The sequence below is a fragment of the Ranitomeya imitator genome, chromosome 2 (assembly GCF_032444005.1).
Source record: "Ranitomeya imitator isolate aRanImi1 chromosome 2, aRanImi1.pri, whole genome shotgun sequence".
Lineage (NCBI taxonomy): Eukaryota > Metazoa > Chordata > Amphibia > Anura > Dendrobatidae > Ranitomeya > Ranitomeya imitator.
In genome coordinates, this window is record NC_091283.1 from 160492423 (window position 1) to 160511857 (window position 19435).

General features: G+C 46.0%; 2 protein-coding genes across 4 annotated transcripts in view; one reads left to right on the top strand and one right to left on the bottom strand.

Moving 5' to 3' along the window:
- The window catches only part of TRAF2 (TNF receptor associated factor 2), a 136803-nt gene that overhangs the window by 89174 nt on the left and 28194 nt on the right, over positions 1 to 19435 (top strand). The window lies entirely within an intron of this gene.
- FBXW5 (F-box and WD repeat domain containing 5) lies at positions 1350 to 16931 on the bottom strand. 2 transcript variants are annotated; one of them, XM_069747658.1, is made up of 9 exons: positions 16889 to 16931; positions 11024 to 11244; positions 10787 to 10944; positions 10539 to 10713; positions 10114 to 10262; positions 9581 to 10040; positions 9261 to 9408; positions 8846 to 9058; positions 1350 to 6210 (listed from the first exon to the last, which is right to left on the bottom strand). In XM_069747658.1, exons 2-9 carry the CDS (start codon positions 11214 to 11216, stop codon positions 5979 to 5981), a joined length of 1728 nt encoding a protein of 575 aa, XP_069603759.1. In that variant the 5' UTR covers positions 11217 to 11244; positions 16889 to 16931; the 3' UTR covers positions 1350 to 5978. The 2 variants fall into 2 exon arrangements, with proteins under 2 accessions (XP_069603759.1, XP_069603760.1); XM_069747659.1 differs by having other exon boundaries at positions 16819 to 16898.

Sequence of the window (19435 nt, forward strand, 5' to 3'; positions counted from 1 at the left end):
TCTATGGGGGAAAAAACGGATCCTGCAGGCACATTTGCAGGATCCGTTTTTTTCCCAAAACGACGCATTGCAACGGATCTGAAAAGACGGAAGTGTGAAAGTAGCCTGAAGGTGCTGCATACAACCGTGTCAGTCACACTTGTATTGGAAACAAGTCTATCAAATTTATCAGTGCTGCAATCCAACATGAGCACATTGAGGAAACTGCTGTGCAATTGCATGTGGCTGTCATGGCTTCCATTGTAGAAGAGCTGTCTGTGCACATCTGTGTACTTGCTTCCACTTCATGTTGGGCCATTACTGCTGACAAAAGTGCCAGAACTGCCTCAGAACCTCTGATCCTGAGAACTGGGCGGGGAGTTAGAAGACCCCATTTACACAATCTAAGCTTTAATTTACATAAAAGTGGAAAAGATGAGTGCTTTATAACAAAAAGTTCTACAACTTTCTCGTAGCAATGTTCTAAGTAGTGAGAACCGTTGCTTGCTGCCTGTGACTAAGAACACTGTATAGAGAAAGTAATGGAATGAGCAGTAAACCTGTAGTCCTGCTCCTCTGGCTGAGAAGGGGGGACGCAGCAGAGACGGCCGCAGCTTAGATCTGAAAGTAAGACTAGTCATCTTGCCTCTAACCGTAGCATCATGACTCACGGACAGCAAGCAGGGATCTTAAGATGGTGAGGAATTGGATCTCTAGTAGAACCTATTTGTAGAAAAACAGAAAAACTTTTCAGCTCATCCAGTAGAAACACTCGACTGTAGTCCACATAGTGTCCGAGCAAGGAAAAAACATCTTTGTCTGACGTTGAAACTTGTGCACATGGAAAGAAAAATCCAGCTCCAGGAATAAAAAGTATCAAAAATTTATTTAAACATATTAAAATATGGAAAACTACTGACAAGCGAAAAGTTCCATCATTTGGACGGAAGGTACCATGTAGTCGCTGGACGCGTTTCGAGCACTTCATGCTGAAGTCTAAGAGCGCCGTTTGTGCTTGAAACGCGTCCAGCGACTACATGGTAGCTTCCGTCCAAATGATGGAACTTGTCGCTTGTCAGTAGTTTTCCATATTTTAATGTTTTAAATAAATTTTTGATACTTTTTATTCCTGGAGCTGGATTTTTCTTTCCATGTGCAGAACCTATTTGTACTGTTAAACAGTGTCACTTACATATAATTATGTGCAAAATAACAGCGGTGTGTTTAAAACAACTGAGAATAAGCTGAATCCTCATAATAGCATTTATTTCCTTATGCATAAAGGTGCTGGGTGATGCACATTCAATTCCAAATTACGGTAAAACAAACAAAATATTAAATTTTAGAACAGAAAAAAGTGACTAGGCGGCTTCATGTCTGTCTGCATTTTTATTAACAAACTTATTTACAGTAGAAACAAATTTGTATCCAGATTTCGCTTTTCTGTTAATTAATGTTTAGTTAAATAACGTTTATTTCTGATGGCGTCAACTAACATCAGACACCTGCGAGCAGCTATTCCGGCCCAAGCGGACTGCTTTACATTCCACAAATTGTAAAGAAGAATTGAAGTCTGAGGATTGGGCTTCATAACATCAATCTTGCTGGTCTGGAACTATGATCTTGCCCACTTGCTGGTGTGTTTGGGGACGTTGTCCTGCTGAAACACCCATTTCAAGGTCATTTATTTTTCAGCATTAGGCAAGATGACCTCTTGCCGCAGTGTGATATATTCACACTGGTCCATGGTGCCTGGTATGCGATAAATAGGCCCAACTCCGTAGTATGAGAACCATCCCCAAGCCACTATGCTTGCACCTCCATGTTTTACAGTCTTCACAATGTCCTGAATTCCGTGTTTAAATGAGAACCATTGTGCTTTCCCCTGTCCATAGAATGTGGCAACACTTCTCTTTGAGCCAATCAATGTGCTCTTTGGCAAACTGTAACCTTTTCAGCAATGGTACTGTACGAGGGTTTCTTGCACTTATTTTGGCTTGACGTAGGTGTCTTCTGATGGTTGCAAGACTGACAGGTAACTGAAGATCTTCTGGGATCTCCCTGGAGCTGATCATTGGATGCTCCTTTGCCATTCTTGTTATTACACGATCTATACGGATGGTAGGATTTATTTTCCTACCACGCGTTACAGGTTGTGCCATTTTAAAGCATCTTTTTAGCTGAGCAGCCAATTATTTTCTGCACTTCTTTATACATTTTCCCATCTCCAAATCAACTTCTACATTACATTTTTTTCTTCTTCAGTATAATGTCTGGAACGACCCATTTTACTCACTGAGCAAGGGCTAAAACCAGCAGGTACAACATTTGCTGACCTCCTTTAAAAAGGGACTCCGTTTGAACAGTCATTCAGTGTTTCACAGCGGGGCCAATCCTTTATACGCACCTTCCCACCTGCTTGTTTTATTCTCCTCTTTGATTTACAGCTCTGGCTTCATAGAGCCAGAGATGGGCGAATACAGGTGAAAAATAATCAGGTGGGAAGGTGAATATAAATGATTGGCCCCGCCACGATACACAGAGTGCCTGTATTTGGTTTGAACAGTCATTCTGTGCCGACTGAGTCCCTTTAACCCCTTTGAGGCGAAGCCTGTTTTCACCTTACTGATCGGGCCAATTTTTACAATTCTGACCACTGTCACTTTATGAGGTTATAGCTCTGGAACGCTTTAAAGGATCCCGGTCATTCTGAGATGATCATTTCTTTGATATGACTTATCGTTTACTTGTGAAAAAAAAAACACAAATTTGGCAAAAATGTTGAAAATTTCACAATTTTCTAATTTTTATGCCCTTAAATCAGTCACATTGCACAAAATAGTTAATAACATTTCCTACATGTCTACTTTACATCAGCAATTTTGGAGCCAAATTTTTTTTGTTAGGAAGTTATAAGGGTTTAAAAATCGACCAGCTATTTTTTCATTTTTTTCAACAAATTTTACAAAACAATTTTTTTTTTTCTTTAGGGACCACATCACGTTTGAAGTCACTTTGAGGGGGTCTATATGAAAGAAAATACCCAAAAGTGACACCATTCTAAAAACTGCACCCCTCAAAACCACATTCAATGTTTATTAACCCTTCAGGTGCATTACAGGAATTTTTGGAATGTTGAAGGAAAAAATAAACATTTACTTTTTTCACAAAAATTTTCCTTTAGGCCTATTTTTTTTTTACTTTCGCAAGGGTAACAGGAGAAAATGGACCATACATTTTGTTGTGCAACTTGTCCTGAGCACACTGACACCCCATATGTGGGGGAAAGCTACTGTTTGGGTGCACGTCAGGGCTTGGAAGAGAAGGAGCAGCATTTGACTTTTTTTAATGTAAAATATGCTGGAATAATTAGCGGTTGCCATGTTGCGTTTGGAGAGCCCCTGATGTGCCTAAACAGTGGAAACCCACCAACAAATGACACCATTTTGGAGACTAGACCCCTTAGGGAACTTATCTAGATGTGTATTGAGCACCTTGAACCCACAGGTGCTTCACAGAAGTTTATAACGTAGAGCCGTGGAATCTTTTTTTTATCACATTTTTCACAAATCTTTTTAGCTGCAAATTTTGCATTTATATAAGGGTAACAAGAGAAATTGCGCCATACAATTTGTTATGCAATTTCTCCCGAGTATGCCGATACCCCATATGTGGGGGGAGTCTACTGTTTGGGCGCATGGAAGGGAAGGAGCGCCATTTGACTTTTTGAATGCAAAATTTGATGGAATAATTAGCGGATGCCATGTCGTGTTTGAAGAGCCCCTGATGTGCCTAAACAGTGGAAACCCCCCACAATGACCCCATTTTGGAAACTAGACCCCTTTGGGACCTTATCTAGATGTGTGTTGAGTACCTTGAACCCCCAGTTGCTTCACAGAAGTTTATAATGTTAAGCCGTGAAAATTAAAAAAAAAAAATCACATTTTTCCCACAAAAATATTTTAAGCTACAAATTTTGTATTTTTACAAGAGAAAATTGACCCCAAAGTTTGTTGCTCAATTTCTCCCGAGTTCACAGATCCCCCATATGTGGCCGAAAACTACTTTTGAGGTATAGTGCAAAGCTCAGAAGAGAAGTAGCGCCATATTACAGTTCAGATTTTGCTGCACTTGTTTGAGGGTGCCATGTTACATTGGCAGAGCCTCTGAGGTGCAAGAACAGCAGAACCCCCAATAAGTGACCCCATTTTACCAATTAAACTTCTCAAATTCATCTAGGGGTGCAGTGATTATATTGACACCATGTGTGTCACAAACTTTTATACCACTGGGTAGTGAAGAGAAAATAATTTACGGTACATTTTTACCTCCAAGATTGTGTGTTGGATCCAAGTTTTACATTTTCACACTGGGAAATGGGTAAAAAAAAATGGCACCAAAATTTGTCCCACAATTTCTACTGAATGTAGAAATTCCCCTAATTGAACTCCGTACTGCTATTAGAACCCCCCCTTTAATTAAATGAGTCGATGACCCCCAAATAGCAGCGTGCATGTCATGACTGTTTTTGGTTGCCCATTACTCGCCTACACAGTCATGAAATATTACCATATTGTATGTTTTTTTTTCTGCCAAAACTAGTAAGTAAACACATTAGTGATGTGTGACTGCTATTATTTTGCACATAGCTGTGACACCACTGTTGGTGGCAGCTGCGGAGCGCTCAGTACAACACAATCTGCAGGAAATAAGGCCAGGAACAAATGTAGCAAAAGTTCACTATGGTGATGGGATCTTATCGGTGTTACTGTGCTGCAGTGGAAATTGAGAAGTGACAGAACCGCCGCTTCCTGCCCTCTGTCTGTTACCATGGAGACCCATCATTCCCCAGCTGCTCAGGTTATTACACGTCAGTGGAAACTTTCCACCTACCCGTCTGCTGATTATAACCATATAATGATACAGCTGCCTGCAGGAGTCGTCACACATCAGCCTTACCTTAGGCCAAGAAACTGACCGGGCTTGGATAGCAATACCCGGCTCGAGCGGCAGGTTTCGGCATAAAGGCGGAGATCTGGTGGTCCCGCATTTCATTCAGAGCGAGAATCCGCCACTATATAAGTGGCAGCTACTGCAGAACCTCATAATACAGCCAGTGGGAATTCATGCCAATCATACAGGCTCCAGCTTGCATATGGTGACGTGATCAGCTACTCCCACCACTAAGGCCACGGTTTTAAGACCCCTGATCCTGACTCTGTATCCTTCATCATATAACCCTGAACAGGAAATTATGTTACCATGGAGACAAACCCATTAGCTATAAACCGACAACGTATCCATTATTTTTTATTGCTCTAATGCATCTATGATAAATAACTTTGTGAATTAAGCCCCCGTATACAGCTCCTATGCATGTGTCTCCATAGTTACAGACATTTTATATTGACATTTATCAGGATGGAAATTAAACGTTCCGTAACTTTTTGTTTCAATTCCTCACCATTTTAAAATGTCCTGTTTGCCGTCAGTGAATGGGATCACTCTGGTTCAGATACAGAGGCAGAAACCTGTACATGGCGAAGAAAGGCAATTGTATCTGGACAATGCTCTGCTCTATACAACCTGGACACCAGACTGACACATTGTAACAAACCAGCAGAGACCTAGTTATGTGCAGGTTTAGGGCCTCGGACTGGAAACAATGGGGTTCTAATTCACTGACAGCATTCAGATCTGTAAAATAGTTTTAAAATATTAGAAAAATTAGAAGAAAAAAAAACAACTTTAAAGCCGTTGTGTTCAGGCTGTGGGCAGATTGTATGTCACAGATAGGGAGTTGTAGGTTTGCAGCTGTTGGCATACGCAGCTTTACACCTTATTATTCTAGTTCACCCCAGTCAAAGGAAACAGAAGGCGTCCTCGGTCACTGAAATGTAATGACGCAGGAAGGGGCATTTATTACCAGTGCTGGGCCCAGGAATGGGCGTACACTGGTCCTACCTCTATAGCCAACTGACGTGGACTGAGCGGGAACATCAAGTGTCATCGGACGCAGACCAAGGGAAAGACCTGGATAAGTTCTGGGGGCAGCGCAAGGAGCGCCTGGACCGCCACACCTTGATGGTATAGTCATCACTGGCGGTTAGCAGAAGCTCCTGATCTGCTGTACAGAAAGCTACAGAGTTGACCACGTCATCATGTGGCAGGGTGGCCAGGCAGGCATTGTAGTGTCGATCCCAAATGTAGCCGCAGCGATCCTCTGCTCCACTGAAATGAAGAAAAGCAAGTTAGCGGCGGAGCTGGAGTTATACAGAATCATTGCTGTATGGGATTAGAAAGTGCAGAGCAGAGACATTTTGTAAGTAATTTCTTATACAGAGCTGCCACCAGGGGGAGCCCAGTGCACATATGTATACAGCTCCTACTGGACTCTGGTATTGACCTCCCCCTAGTGGGAATTGCAATAAAGCACAGAAACCTATGTGACAATGATGCAGCAGACTTCACACCTGTCCCATAAATGTGGAGTTTACACCCCTGTAAAGAAACATTATGAGACGAGTCTGCACTGAATATTAGACACATGCAGTTATATATCAAATAAACACATTCTACAAGTTGGAAGAAGGCGCTGCTCCATCTGACATCTGTATTCTGCATGAATGTAGCTAGTTGTGGTCCAGCTGACTCATTTGTTAACTTCCATCAGACAAAAAAAAAAATCTGCATACATGTAGGATACTCACCTCAAAGGGGTTTGTAAATTGAGAAAAAAATAGGGTCAAAGTCTCTCTGTAGGAGGCTGAGCAAAGGCTGAAGGAACCTTATTGCATGCTACAGCTGGCAGGTGAAGTCTATAGCTAATCATCTACTGCCACCCACAGGCAGATAGGAGGTATTGCACCATGAAGAATTTCCATAGACCTAAACCCTTTCTTGGCTCATAGTAACATAGTAACATAGTTAGTAAGGCCGAAAAAAGACATTTGTCCATCCAGTTCAGCCTATATTCCATCATAATAAATCCCCAGATCTACGTCCTTCTACAGAACCTAATAATTGTATGATACAATATTGTTCTGCTCCAGGAAGACATCCAGGCCTCTCTTGAACCCCTCGACTGAGTTCGCCATCACCACCTCCTCAGGCAAGCAATTCCAGATTCTCACTGCCCTAACAGTAAAGAATCCTCTTCTATGTTGGTGGAAAAACCTTCTCTCCTCCAGACGCAAAGAATGCCCCCTTGTGCCCGTCACCTTCCTTGGTATAAACAGATCCTCAGCGAGATATTTGTATTGTCCCCTTATATACTTATACATGGTTATTAGATCGCCCCTCAGTCGTCTTTTTTCTAGACTAAATAATCCTAATTTCGCTAATCTATCTGGGTATTGTAGTTCTCCCATCCCCTTTATTAATTTTGTTGCCCTCCTTTGTACTCTCTCTAGTTCCATTATATCCTTCCTGAGCACCGGTGCCCAAAACTGGACACAGTACTCCATGTTTGGTCTAACTAGGGATTTGTACAGAGGCAGTATAATGCTCTCATCATGTGTATCCAGACCTCTTTTAATGCACCCCATGATCCTGTTTGCCTTGGCAGCTGCTGCCTGGCACTGGCTGCTCCAGGTAAGTTTATCATTAACTAGGATCCCCAAGTCCTTCTCCCTGTCAGATTTACCCAGTGGTTTCCCATTCAGTGTGTAATGGTGATATTGATTCCTTCTTCCCATGTGTATAACCTTACATTTATCATTGTTAAACCTCATCTGCCACCTTTCAGCCCAAGTTTCCAACTTATCCAGATCCATCTGTAGCAGAATACTATCTTCTCTTGTATTAACTGCTTTACATAGTTTTGTATCATCTGCAAATATCGATATTTTACTGTGTAAACCTTCTACCAGATCATTAATGAATATGTTGAAGAGAACAGGTCCCAATACTGACCCCTGCGGTACCCCACTGGTCACAGCGACCCAGTTAGAGACTATACCATTTATAACCACCCTCTGCTTTCTATCACTAAGCCAGTTACTAACCCATTTACACACAATTTCCCCCAGACCAAGCATTCTCATTTTGTGTACCAACCTCTTGTGCGGCACGGTATCAAACGCTTTGGAAAAATCGAGATATACCACGTCCAATGACTCACCGTGGTCCAGCCTATAGCTTACCTCTTCATAAAAACTGATTAGATTGGTTTGACAGGAGCGATTTCTCATAAACCCATGCTGATATGGAGTTAAACAGTTATTCTCATTGAGATAATCCAGAATAACATCCCTCAGAAACCCTTCAAATATTTTACCAACAATAGAGGTTAGACTTACTGGCCTATAATTTCCAGGTTCACTTTTAGAGCCCTTTTTGAATATTGGCACCACATTTGCTATGCGCCAGTCCTGCGGAACAGATCCTGTCGCTATAGAGTCCCTAAAAATAAGAAATAATGGTTTATCTATTACATTACTTAGTTACCTTAGTACTCGTGGGTGTATGCCATCCGGACCCGGAGATTTATCTATTTTAATCTTATTTAGCCTATTTCGCACCTCTTCTTGGGTTAGATTGGTGACCCTTAATATAGGGTTTTCATTGTTTCTTGGGATTTCACCTAGCATTTCATTTTCCACCGTGAATACCGTGGAGAAGAAGGTGTTTAATATGTTAGCTTTTTCCTCGTCATCTACAACCATTCTTTCCTCACTATTTTTTAAGGGGCCTACATTTTCAGTTTTTATTCTTTTACTATTAATATAGTTGAAGAACAGTTTGGGATTAGTTTTACTCTCCTTAGCAATGTGCTTCTCTGTTTCCTGTTTGGCAGCTTTAATTAGTTAGTTAGTTAGTTTAATTAGTATGCACAAGACTAAAGTCACCACATTTCTGCACCCACCTGGCCACAAAGTCTTGGCTGACATCTAGGAAGATGAAGAAGCACTCGTTATTGGGGGTGTATGCTCGGTGGGCTCGCAGAGGATCCTTCACCTCCCGCAGGGTCTTAAGATCGAAGACTCGCAGCTCTATTTCTTCAGCAATGGGGGGCGGATACATGGGATCAGAAATCACACAGTCTTTTGGCCAAGAGCGACTATTTACATACAGAAACCTACAAAAAAAGCCACATCATCCTTTATACAATCACTTGGTCTACACTAGGGATCTCCAGCAGCTGCAAAACTACCACTCCCAAACTGCGATCATCAGGGCTATGCTGGGAATTTTTTAACAGAAGATATCAATGAACCAAAAGAATAGATATCTAGGAGATGCAACACTTAAGAGTAAGGAATATTGTAAAGTGCCCTCACCTGTGATCCGGAGATAGCCCCATGCCTATAATGTGACCGTGAATGTTAATTACATGGTCGAGGGTGTCGAAAAACTCATTGGGACCACGCTCCTCGCCCAGGACGGGCCCTTCTGTGGTCATCTGATGTGGCAGAAGCTGCTTGATGCCTGTGATCAGATGAGATCAATGTGATTATTGGCCCTGCTGGATACAAGCAGGATACGTGCCTGTGCAGCAGTGACACCTGGTGGCAGAAGATTCTTACTAGAGTTCAGTGGAGATTTACAAGTCAGGCTAAAAAACAACAAAAAAAAGGGTTTGGACACACAGGGGCCATACCTATCTGATGGGGGGAGTAGGTCAGAGAGCCGGTAGTGAAGATGAGGTATTTCCTTCTCCCCTCTCTGGTCAGGGGTCCGTCCGGCTGTTTTGTCCTGTACTTGGCATACCACTGGGCCACCTTGGTCTCAAACTGCTCCTCCGATAGTGGAGTCTGTGGCGCTTCCTGCTGCTCCAGGACTCGGTCGTCCATTAGGAACTGCAGGGCGGCTGCAATCTGAGCATCCTCTCCTAGCAGGTCCCTTCCTCTTTCATCCTCCGCGCCACCATCTTCCTCGGTGCTGTCCTCTCCCTCATGTGCTGGTGGCGTAGAGCTTTGGTCAGCCTTCTTCACTCCGTCGCCAGCCTCCGCCAGTAGATCTGGGGCATCGGCCACCATCACCATACGGATAGTGCTGGCGTTCAGGTTCTGAATTTTGAAGAGTCGCTTCACCACATTGAGGTTCTCGGACTCCACGTCCTGTATAAAGAGGCCACGTCCAATTATTAGTATATGTTCCTGCCATGTCCCCCCCGGTATCACATGTACAAACCTGAAAGGCCTTGTTTAGCCACAACACGGAGCAAGAGGTGACCCGGCCCATACGGTGCAGGTTCCCAGAGATGAGGTGTGTGTTATTCAGCCAACAGCCAAACACGTCATAGGGTTTATTCCTCACTCGGGACAGAAGGTTAAATCCATCTGCAGAGGCAGAATAATGTACATCAGCGTTAATCTACTACGCCCTCGCCCCTAGGAGTCGCCTGAGCAGCTCCAGCCACAGAGAATACACAACTTGTAAGTTCGGTGGAAAGTTATGTCCTGGTCATGGCCAGAGGGAGCCGACCATGACACAGAAATGAAAAGTCCCCAAAAAAACAAGTCATGCCCCTCTCCCTCCAACCTCTACACCTTTTCTGAATTTGACCTCCTGTAGATAGGACATTGTGATATAATAACGTGCTGAAGGGCATTTACCGAGACTTATAACAGCTATTTCCCCTGCGCAGGAGTTGTGGGGTCCGACAAACACCCCGGATACCAGAAGGAGTGTGTCATCAGAATTAAACTGGGAGTACTGGGTGTAGTTCCAGTGGTGGGGTCTCATGTTTGCACTGTGCAGGAGGGACATCGGGTGTCTGGTGCTCCATATCTGTAGAACATTGAAAAAAGGAGGTCAGGATGAAGCCATGCGAGGTCGGGACACAGCGGCGGCGCTTCCTCACCTTCACCGTGCAGTCCTTAGAGCAGGAGGCACAGAGCTCTCCGGAGTGCGAGAAGCTGACGTGCAGGACCTGGTCTGTGTGCTCCCGCAGCCGCTCCACCTCCACACAGGGGACATTGTCACACAGACGCTGGAACTCCTCATACCAGGAATCGGCACCTGCACACAAAGAGCACGTCACTATGGAGGGGAGCACTGCACGAATGATCCCGGAAAGAGGCGGTGCTCCATACCTTACCTGGGTACCGCGGGATGTGCCGCCGCACCCGATAATGGCGGTAGAACAGCTCCTTCCACAGGAAGTCATCACGGGACACCTGGTACCAGCGCCGGCACACCAGCCCTGCGGCCAGTAAGTCTACAGGCCCCAGGCTCAGGAATATGTGATAGAGAAGACTGTCAGGGAGCAGGGAAGGCCCAGCATTCTCCATTGTGTCATCCTGTCATCCTCAACCAACCCTGAAATACAACCAGAGACGTGAGCTGATGGAGGCACACACAGGCCTATGGGGGTACGGCATGGCGCACACAGGCCCATGGGGGTACTGTACGGCGCACACAGGCCCATGGGGGTACGGCACAGCGCACACAGGCCCATGGGGGTACGGCACGGCGCACACAGGCCCATGGGGGTACAGCACGGCACACACAGGCCCATGGGGGTACGGCACGGCGCACACAGGCCTATGGAGGTACGGCACGGCGCACACAGGCCCATGGGGGTACGGCACGGCGCACACAGGCCTATGGGGGTACGGCACGGCGCACAGAGACCCATGGGGGTATGGCACAGTGCACACAGGCCCATGGGGGTACGGCACGGCGCACTCAGGCCTATGGGGGTACGGCACGGCGCACACAGGCCCATGGGGGTACGGCACGGCGCACTCAGACCTATGGGGGTTGGTACAACACAGTGCACGCAGGCCCATAGGGGGTACAACACGGCGCACGCAGGCCCATGGGGGTACAACGCGGCGCACGCAGGCCCATGGGGTACAACGTGGCGCACGCAGGCCCATGGGGGGGTACAACACGGCGCAAGCAGGCCCATGGGGGTACGGCGCATGCAGGCCCATGGGGGGTATGGCGCATGCAGGCCCATGGGGGGTACGGCGCACGCAGGCCCATGGGGGGTACGGCGCGGCGCACACAGGCCCATGGGGGTACAGGCGTGGCGCACACAGGCCCATGGGGTATATGGGTAGTTGGCATATACAGGTAGTCAGCGTATAAAAGTGCACAGCACAGTGTATATCAGAAGTCAGTGTATGCGGGGGCACAGCACAGTGCATATTGGTAGGCTGTGCATATGAGGGCGCAATGTATATGGGTAATCAGTGTATGTGATTAGTCCATGCATACAAGGCACAGCACAGTGTATATGGATAGTGCATACAGTGCACAGCGCAGTGTATATGGGTAGTCAGTGCATACAGGGCACAGCGCAGTGTATATGGGTAGCCAGTGCATACGGGGGCATAGTGTACATAGTCAGTGGATACGGGGGGGGGGTAGGGCACAGCACAGTGTATATGGGCAGTCAGTGCATACTAGGGCACAGGGCAGTGTAAATGGGTAGTCCGTGCATATTGGGGCACAGCATATATGGTCAGTGTATACGGGGCATAGCACAGTGCATGAGCAGTCAGTGCATACCAGGGCATGAAACAGTTTATATGTGGGCATGGCGCAGTGTACATGGGTAGTCAGTGCACACGGGAGCACAGTATATATGGTTAGTCAGTGCCCATATGCACTGTGCTATGCCCCGTATACATTCAGTGCATACCGGGGCACAACACAGTGTATGTGGGCATAGTGCAGTGTACTTTTGTAGTCAGTGCACACGGGGGCACAGCACAATGTATAGAGTGGGGGAAATAATTATTTGATCCCTTGCTGATTTTGTAAGTTTGCCCACTGACAAAGACATGAACAGTCTATAATTTTAAGGGTAGGTTAATTTTAACATTGAGAGATTGATTTTCTGGATTCTACAACATGGGCAAGACCAAAGAGCTTTATAAGGATGTCCCGGACAAGATCATAGACCTGCACAAAGCTGGAATGGGCGATAAAACCATAAGTAAGACGCTGGGTGAGAAGGAGACAACTGTTGGTGCAATAGTAAGAAAATGGAAGAAATACAAAATGACTGTCGATAGACATCAGTCTGGGGCACCATGCAAAATCTTGCCTCATGGGGTATCCTTCATTACGAGGAAGGTGAGAGATCAGCCTAAAACTACACGGGGGGAACTTGTTAATGATCTCAAGGCAGCTGGGACCACAGTCACCAAGAAAACCATTGGTAACATATTACTCCGTAAAGGCTTAAAATCCTGCAGTGCCTGCAAGGTTTCCCTGCTCAAGAAGGCACATGTGCAGGCCCATCTGAAGTTTGCCAATGAACACCTGGATGATTCTGTGAGTGATTGGAGAAGGTGCTGTTGGCAGATGAGACAAAAATTGAGGTCTTTGGCATTAACCCAACTCGACGTGTTTGGAGGAAGATAAATGCTGCCTATGATCCAAAGAACACCGTCCCCACTGTCAAGCATGGAGGTGGAAACATTATGTTTTGGGGGCGTTTCTCTGCTAAGGGCACAGGACTACTTCACCACATCAATGGGAGAATGGATGGAGCCATGTACCATAAAATCCTGAGTGACAACCTCCTTCACCCCACCAGGACATTAAAAATGGGTCGTGGCTGGGTCTTCCAGCAAGACAATAACCCAAAACATACAGCCAAGGCAACAAAGGAGTGGCTCAAAAAGAAACACATTAAGGTCATGGAGTGGCCTAGCCAGTCTCCAGACCTTATTCCTATAGAAAACTTATGGAAAGAGATGAAGCTCCGACTTGCCAAGCGACAGCCTCAAATCTTAAAGGGAACCTGTCACCCCGTTTTTTCAGATTGAGATAAAAATACTGTTCAATAGGGCCTGCGCTGTGCGTTACAATAGTGTATGTAGTGTACCCTGATTCCCCACCTATGCTGCGAAATACATTACCAAAGTCGCCGTTTTCGCCTGTCAATCAGGCTGGTCAGGTCAGGTGGGCGTGGTGACATCGCTGTTTCTTCCCCAGCTTTCCGTTGGTGGCGTAGTGGTGTGCGCATGTCCAAGTGCCGAATCCACTGTGCGCAGGTGAAGAAAAAGCGCACGATCTGCGCTATTACCCCTGTCATCGGTGGGGGCGGCCATTTTCCTGAAGCCGAGATGCAAACTCGGCTTTGGGAAAATGGCCGCCGCGATCTCCATCTGCGCACGCGCGGCATCCCGCGGCCATTTTCCTGAAGCCCCGTGCAGCAGAGCACTCCATCTGCGCACGTACGGCCTCAGGAAGATGGCCACCCCCACCGATGACAGGGGTAATAGCGCAGATCGCGTGCTTTTTCTTCACCTGCGCACAGTGGATCCGGCACTTGGACTTGCGCACACCACTACGCCACCAACGGAAAGCTGGGGAAGAAACAGCGATGTCTCCACGCCCACCTGACCTGACCAGTCTGATTGACAGGCGAAAACGGCGACTTTGGTAATGTATTTCGCAGCATACATGGGGAATCAGGGTACACTACATACACTATTGTAACGCACAGCGCAGGCCCTATTTAACAGTATTTTTATCTCAATCTGAAAAAACGGGGGTGACAGGTTCCCTTTAATTATTTAGAGATCTGCAAAGAGGAGTGGACCAAAAGTCCTCCTGACGTGCGCAAACCTCATCATCAACTACAAAAAGCATCTGACTGCTGTGCTTGCCAACAAGGGTTTTGCCATCAAGTATTAAGTCTTGTTTGCCAGAGGGATCAAATACTTATTTCTCACTGCAATATGCAAGTAAATTTATATAACACTGGGGAACACAATTTTTTATGAGTTAGGTCAGACAACTGTTCTTAATTAATTTTTGGATGCTGAATCCAGAAATGATCTCAGTTTTTCTCTATCACGTCAAGTTTTTGAACTATAGGATTTTTGTCTTCTCAAAACTATATAAACTACTGTACCTAAAAAGTGTTTGTTTGTTTTTAAATAGTACAAATATGAACAAAAAATGAAATATATAAGAAATAGGCATGACAAAGTTGTGACTACTCTTACAAGTTGCTAGAAAAAAACTGACTACATTTTTGGAATCAGCATGCCAATTTTAGTATAAATCAGCTCAAAAACCTAACTCAACAGAAATTTTTTTTTCAAATTGTTCCCATGTGTAGTTTATACAATGTGATTTTCTGGATTTTATTTTTGATATTCTATCTCTCAATGTTAAAATTAACCTACCCTTAAATTTATTGACTGTTCATGTGTTTGTCAGTGGGCAAACTTACAAAATCAGCAAGGGATCGAATAATTATTTCCCCCACTGTATGGGTAGTCAGTGCATATGGGGAAACAGTGCAGAGTATATGGGTCCATATGAAGGAACAGCACAGTATAAATGAGTAGTCAGTGCATACAGTGGTACAGTGTATATGGGTAGTCAGTGTACATGGTTAGACAATATATGGGGGGCACAGTGCAGTGTATATCAGTAGTCTCTTCACAGTGGCAAGGCACAATGTATATGGGTAGTCAGTGTATACGGCGGCACAGCAGAGTGTATATGGGTAATCAGTGTACACGGGGGAACATCACAGAGAATATGGGTAGTTCGTGTTTACAGGGGTACGGCACAGTGTATATGGGGCTGAGCAGAGTGTATATGGGTAGTCAGGGTATACAGGGGCACGGCACAGTGCATATGGGTAGTAAATGTATATTGTGACACAACAGAGTGTATGTGGGGGCAGAGCTGAGTGTATATGGGGGCACAGCGCAGCGTATATAGGGGAACAGCATATATGGGTAGTCAGTGTATATGGGGGCACAAGGCAGCGTATACAGGTAGTCTATATGGATGAACAGCATATATGGGTAGTCACTGTATGTAGGAGCACAACTGAGTGTATAAGGGTAGTCAGTGTATACGGGGTCACAGTGCAGCGTATATAGGTAGTGCATATGGGGGAACAGTATATATGAGTAGTCACTGTATATGGAGCATAGCATAGTCTATATGGGCAGTCAGTATATATTGGGGCATAGCACAGTGTATATGGGTAGTCAATATATGTGGTGGCACAGCTGAGTGTATATGGGTAGTCAGTGTATATTGGGGCACAGCTGAGTGTATATGGGTAGTCAGTTTATACAGGGACACAGTGCAACGTATATAGATAGTGTATATGGGGCACAGCAGTGTATAGTAGTCACTGTATATGGGGCATAGCACAGTGTAAATGGGGGCACAGCGTATATTGGTAGTGTATTTGGGGGAACAGCAGATTTGTGTAGTCAGTGTATATTGGGGCACAGCGCAGTGTATATGGGTAGTCAGTGTATATGGGGGCACAGTGCAGCGCATATGGGGAAGAGCATATATGGACAGTCACTGTATATGGGGCACAGTGCATATAAGTAGTGTATATGGGGAAAGGCATATATGGGCAATCACTGTTTATGGGGCACAGCAGTGTATATGGGTAGTCAGTGTCTATTATTATTATTATAGCGCCATTTATTCCATGGCGCTTTACATGTGAGGAGGGGTATACATAATAAAAACAAGTACAATAATCTTGAATGCAAGTCACAACTGGTACAAGAGGAGAGAGGACCCTGCCCGCGAGGGCTCACAATCTACAAGGGATGGGTGAGGATACAGTAGGTGAGGGTAGAGCTGGTCGTGCAGTGATTTGGTGGATCGGTGATTACTGAAGGTTGTAGGCTTGTCGGAAGAGGTGGGTCATTTGGGGCACAGCGTATATAGGTAGTGTATATGGGGAACAGCATATATGGGCAGTCACAGTTTATGGGGCACAGCAGTGTATATGGGTAGTTAGTGTCTATTGGGACACAGCGTATATAGGTAGTGTATTTGGGGGATCTGGGCAGTGTATATTGGGGCACAGTGCAGCGTATATGGGTGTAGTCACTGTATGTGGGGCACAGCGCAGTGTATACGGTCAGTTTCTACCTGGGCACATTACAGAGCACACGGTCAGTACAGGCCAGACACCGTCCGCTCTCATTCCGTTCCCTCTCACCTGCACTTCCGCATCCTGCACTCTCCTCCCGGCCTCTCTCTGATTGGCGCCGCTCCGGCCCCGCCCCTGCTGCTCTATGGGCTGGGGGCGTGGCCGGCGCGGAGCAAGAACAGATATAGCGCCGGAGCAGCTCCTTGTATGTACACAGAACACGGAGTCCTGGCTCCCAGCTGCACTGCCACCTCGTGGTGGACACCGTGTACTGCAGGAGGCCGAGCTACAGCTGCAAAAACTGCCTAGAGAGCAGGAGAATCCGCAGAGCTGAACGCCCGATCCCCCGTACACACAGTGCAGCGCAGACACCCAGCGCCGTTACTGACGGTCGGTACCACACTGTGCACCAGCTGTACCGTATAGCGGCTGCAGAGATTCATGGCGGCGTTCACACAGGTTAATATTTGGTTGCACGCACTTTGGAATAAATGGCTGCAGTGAATCGCTTCCTATCACGTCCACACGCTTCTTCCACCCCTCAGCTGGATTGTTGGGGCACTCCTCTTACACACTGCTCCAGGTCTCATCTGTGACAGCAAGGATGAGATCTCTCCACAGGTGATCAGTGGGATTTAGATCCGGACTCATTGCTGCCACTTCAGAACTCCCCAGCGCTTTGTTTCCAACCATTTTCAGGTGCTTCTTGAAGTCTGTTTGGGGTCATTGTCCTGCAGGAAGACCCATGTCCTAGGACTTAAACCCATCTTCCTGACACTGGGCACTACATTGCAACCCCAAAATTCATTGGCAATCTTCAGATTTCATGTTGCCTTACACAGTGAAAGAATCCAGTGCCAGAGGCAGCAAAACCACCCCAAAACATCTTTGAACCTCCACCATATTGGACTGTAGGTACAGTGTTCTTTTCATTGCAAGCCTCATTCTGTTTTCATTAAACAGTAGAATGATGCGCTTTACCAAAAAGCTATATCTTGGTCTCACCTGTCCACAAGACTCTTCACCAGAAGGATTTTGACTTACCGTATATACTCGAGTATAAGCCGACCCGAGTATAAGCCGACCCCCTTAATTTTGCCACAAAAAACTGGAAAAACTTAATGACTCGAGTATAAGCCTAGGGTGGGAAATGCAGCAGGTACCGGTAAAAGTCAAAAGTAAAAATAGATACCAATAAAAGTAAAATTAATTGAGACATCAGTAGGTTAAGTGTTTTTGAATATCCATATTGAATCAGGAGCCCCATATAATGCTCCATACAGTTTATGATGGGCCCCAGAAGATGCTCCATATTAAAATATGCCCCATATAATCCTGCATAAAGGTTAATAATGGCCCCATAAGATGCTCCATACAGACACTTGCCCCATATAATGCTCCACAAACGTTAATTATGGCCCCATAAGATGCTCCATACAGACACTTGACCCATATAGTGCTGCACAAACGTTGATTATGGCCCCATACAGACACCTGACCCATATAGTGCTGCACAAACGTTGATTATGGCCCCATACAGACACTTATCCCATACAGTGCTGCACAAACGTTATGGCCCCATAAGATGCTCCATATAGACACTTGCCCCATATAGTGCTGCACAAACGTTATGGCCCATAAGATGCTCCATGCAGACACTTGCCCCATTTGCTGTTGCTGCGATAAAAAAAAAAATCACATACTCACCTCTCTGTCGCTCAGGCTCCCGGCACTTGCTATATTCACCTGACTTCGTTCCGGCGCTGCTCCGTCTTCACCATCTTCTCCACTGACGTTCAGGCAGAGGGCGCGCACTAACCACGTCACCGCACCCTCTGACCTGAGCGTCACTGCAGAAGATGCTGAAGACGGAGCGGCGCCCAGAACGGGGAGCAGGTGAATATCGCGCAGCGCTCCCCCTCCCCATTATACTCACCTGCTCCCGGCACGGTCCCTGCAGGTCCCTGGCTTCCCAGCGCCGCAGCTTCTTCCTGTACTGAGCGGTCACCGTTACCGCTCATTACAGTAATGAATATGCGGCTCCACCCCTATGGGAGATGGAGCCACATATTCATTACTGTAATGAGCGGTACCATGTGACCGCTCAGTACAGGAAGAAGCTGCAGCGCTGGAAGAAGCAGGGACCGTGCCAGGAGCAGGTGAGTATAATTACACAGCCCCCGCTCCCCCTCCCCTGCCGACCCCTGGGTATGACTCGAGTATAAGCCGAGAGGGGAACTTTCAGCCCAAAAAAATGGGCTGAAAATCTCAGCTTATACTCGAGTATATACGGTACATACATTTTGGTAAACTGCAGTCTAGCTTTTTTATATTTATCAGCAGTGGGGTCCTCCTGGGTCTCCTGCCAGAGCGTTTCATTTCATTCAAATGTCGACGGATAGTTCACACTGACACTGATGCACACTTAGCGTGCAGGACAGCTAGAATTTCTTTGGAACATGATTGGGCCTGCTTATTCACCATCCGGACTATCCTGCACTGCAAGATTTCATCACTTTTTCTCTGTCCCTTGATTATGTTGCGCACCGTTGACAGCGGAACAACAAGATCTCTGGAGATGGACTTTTAGAGATTGCGGATATTTTTCAACAATTT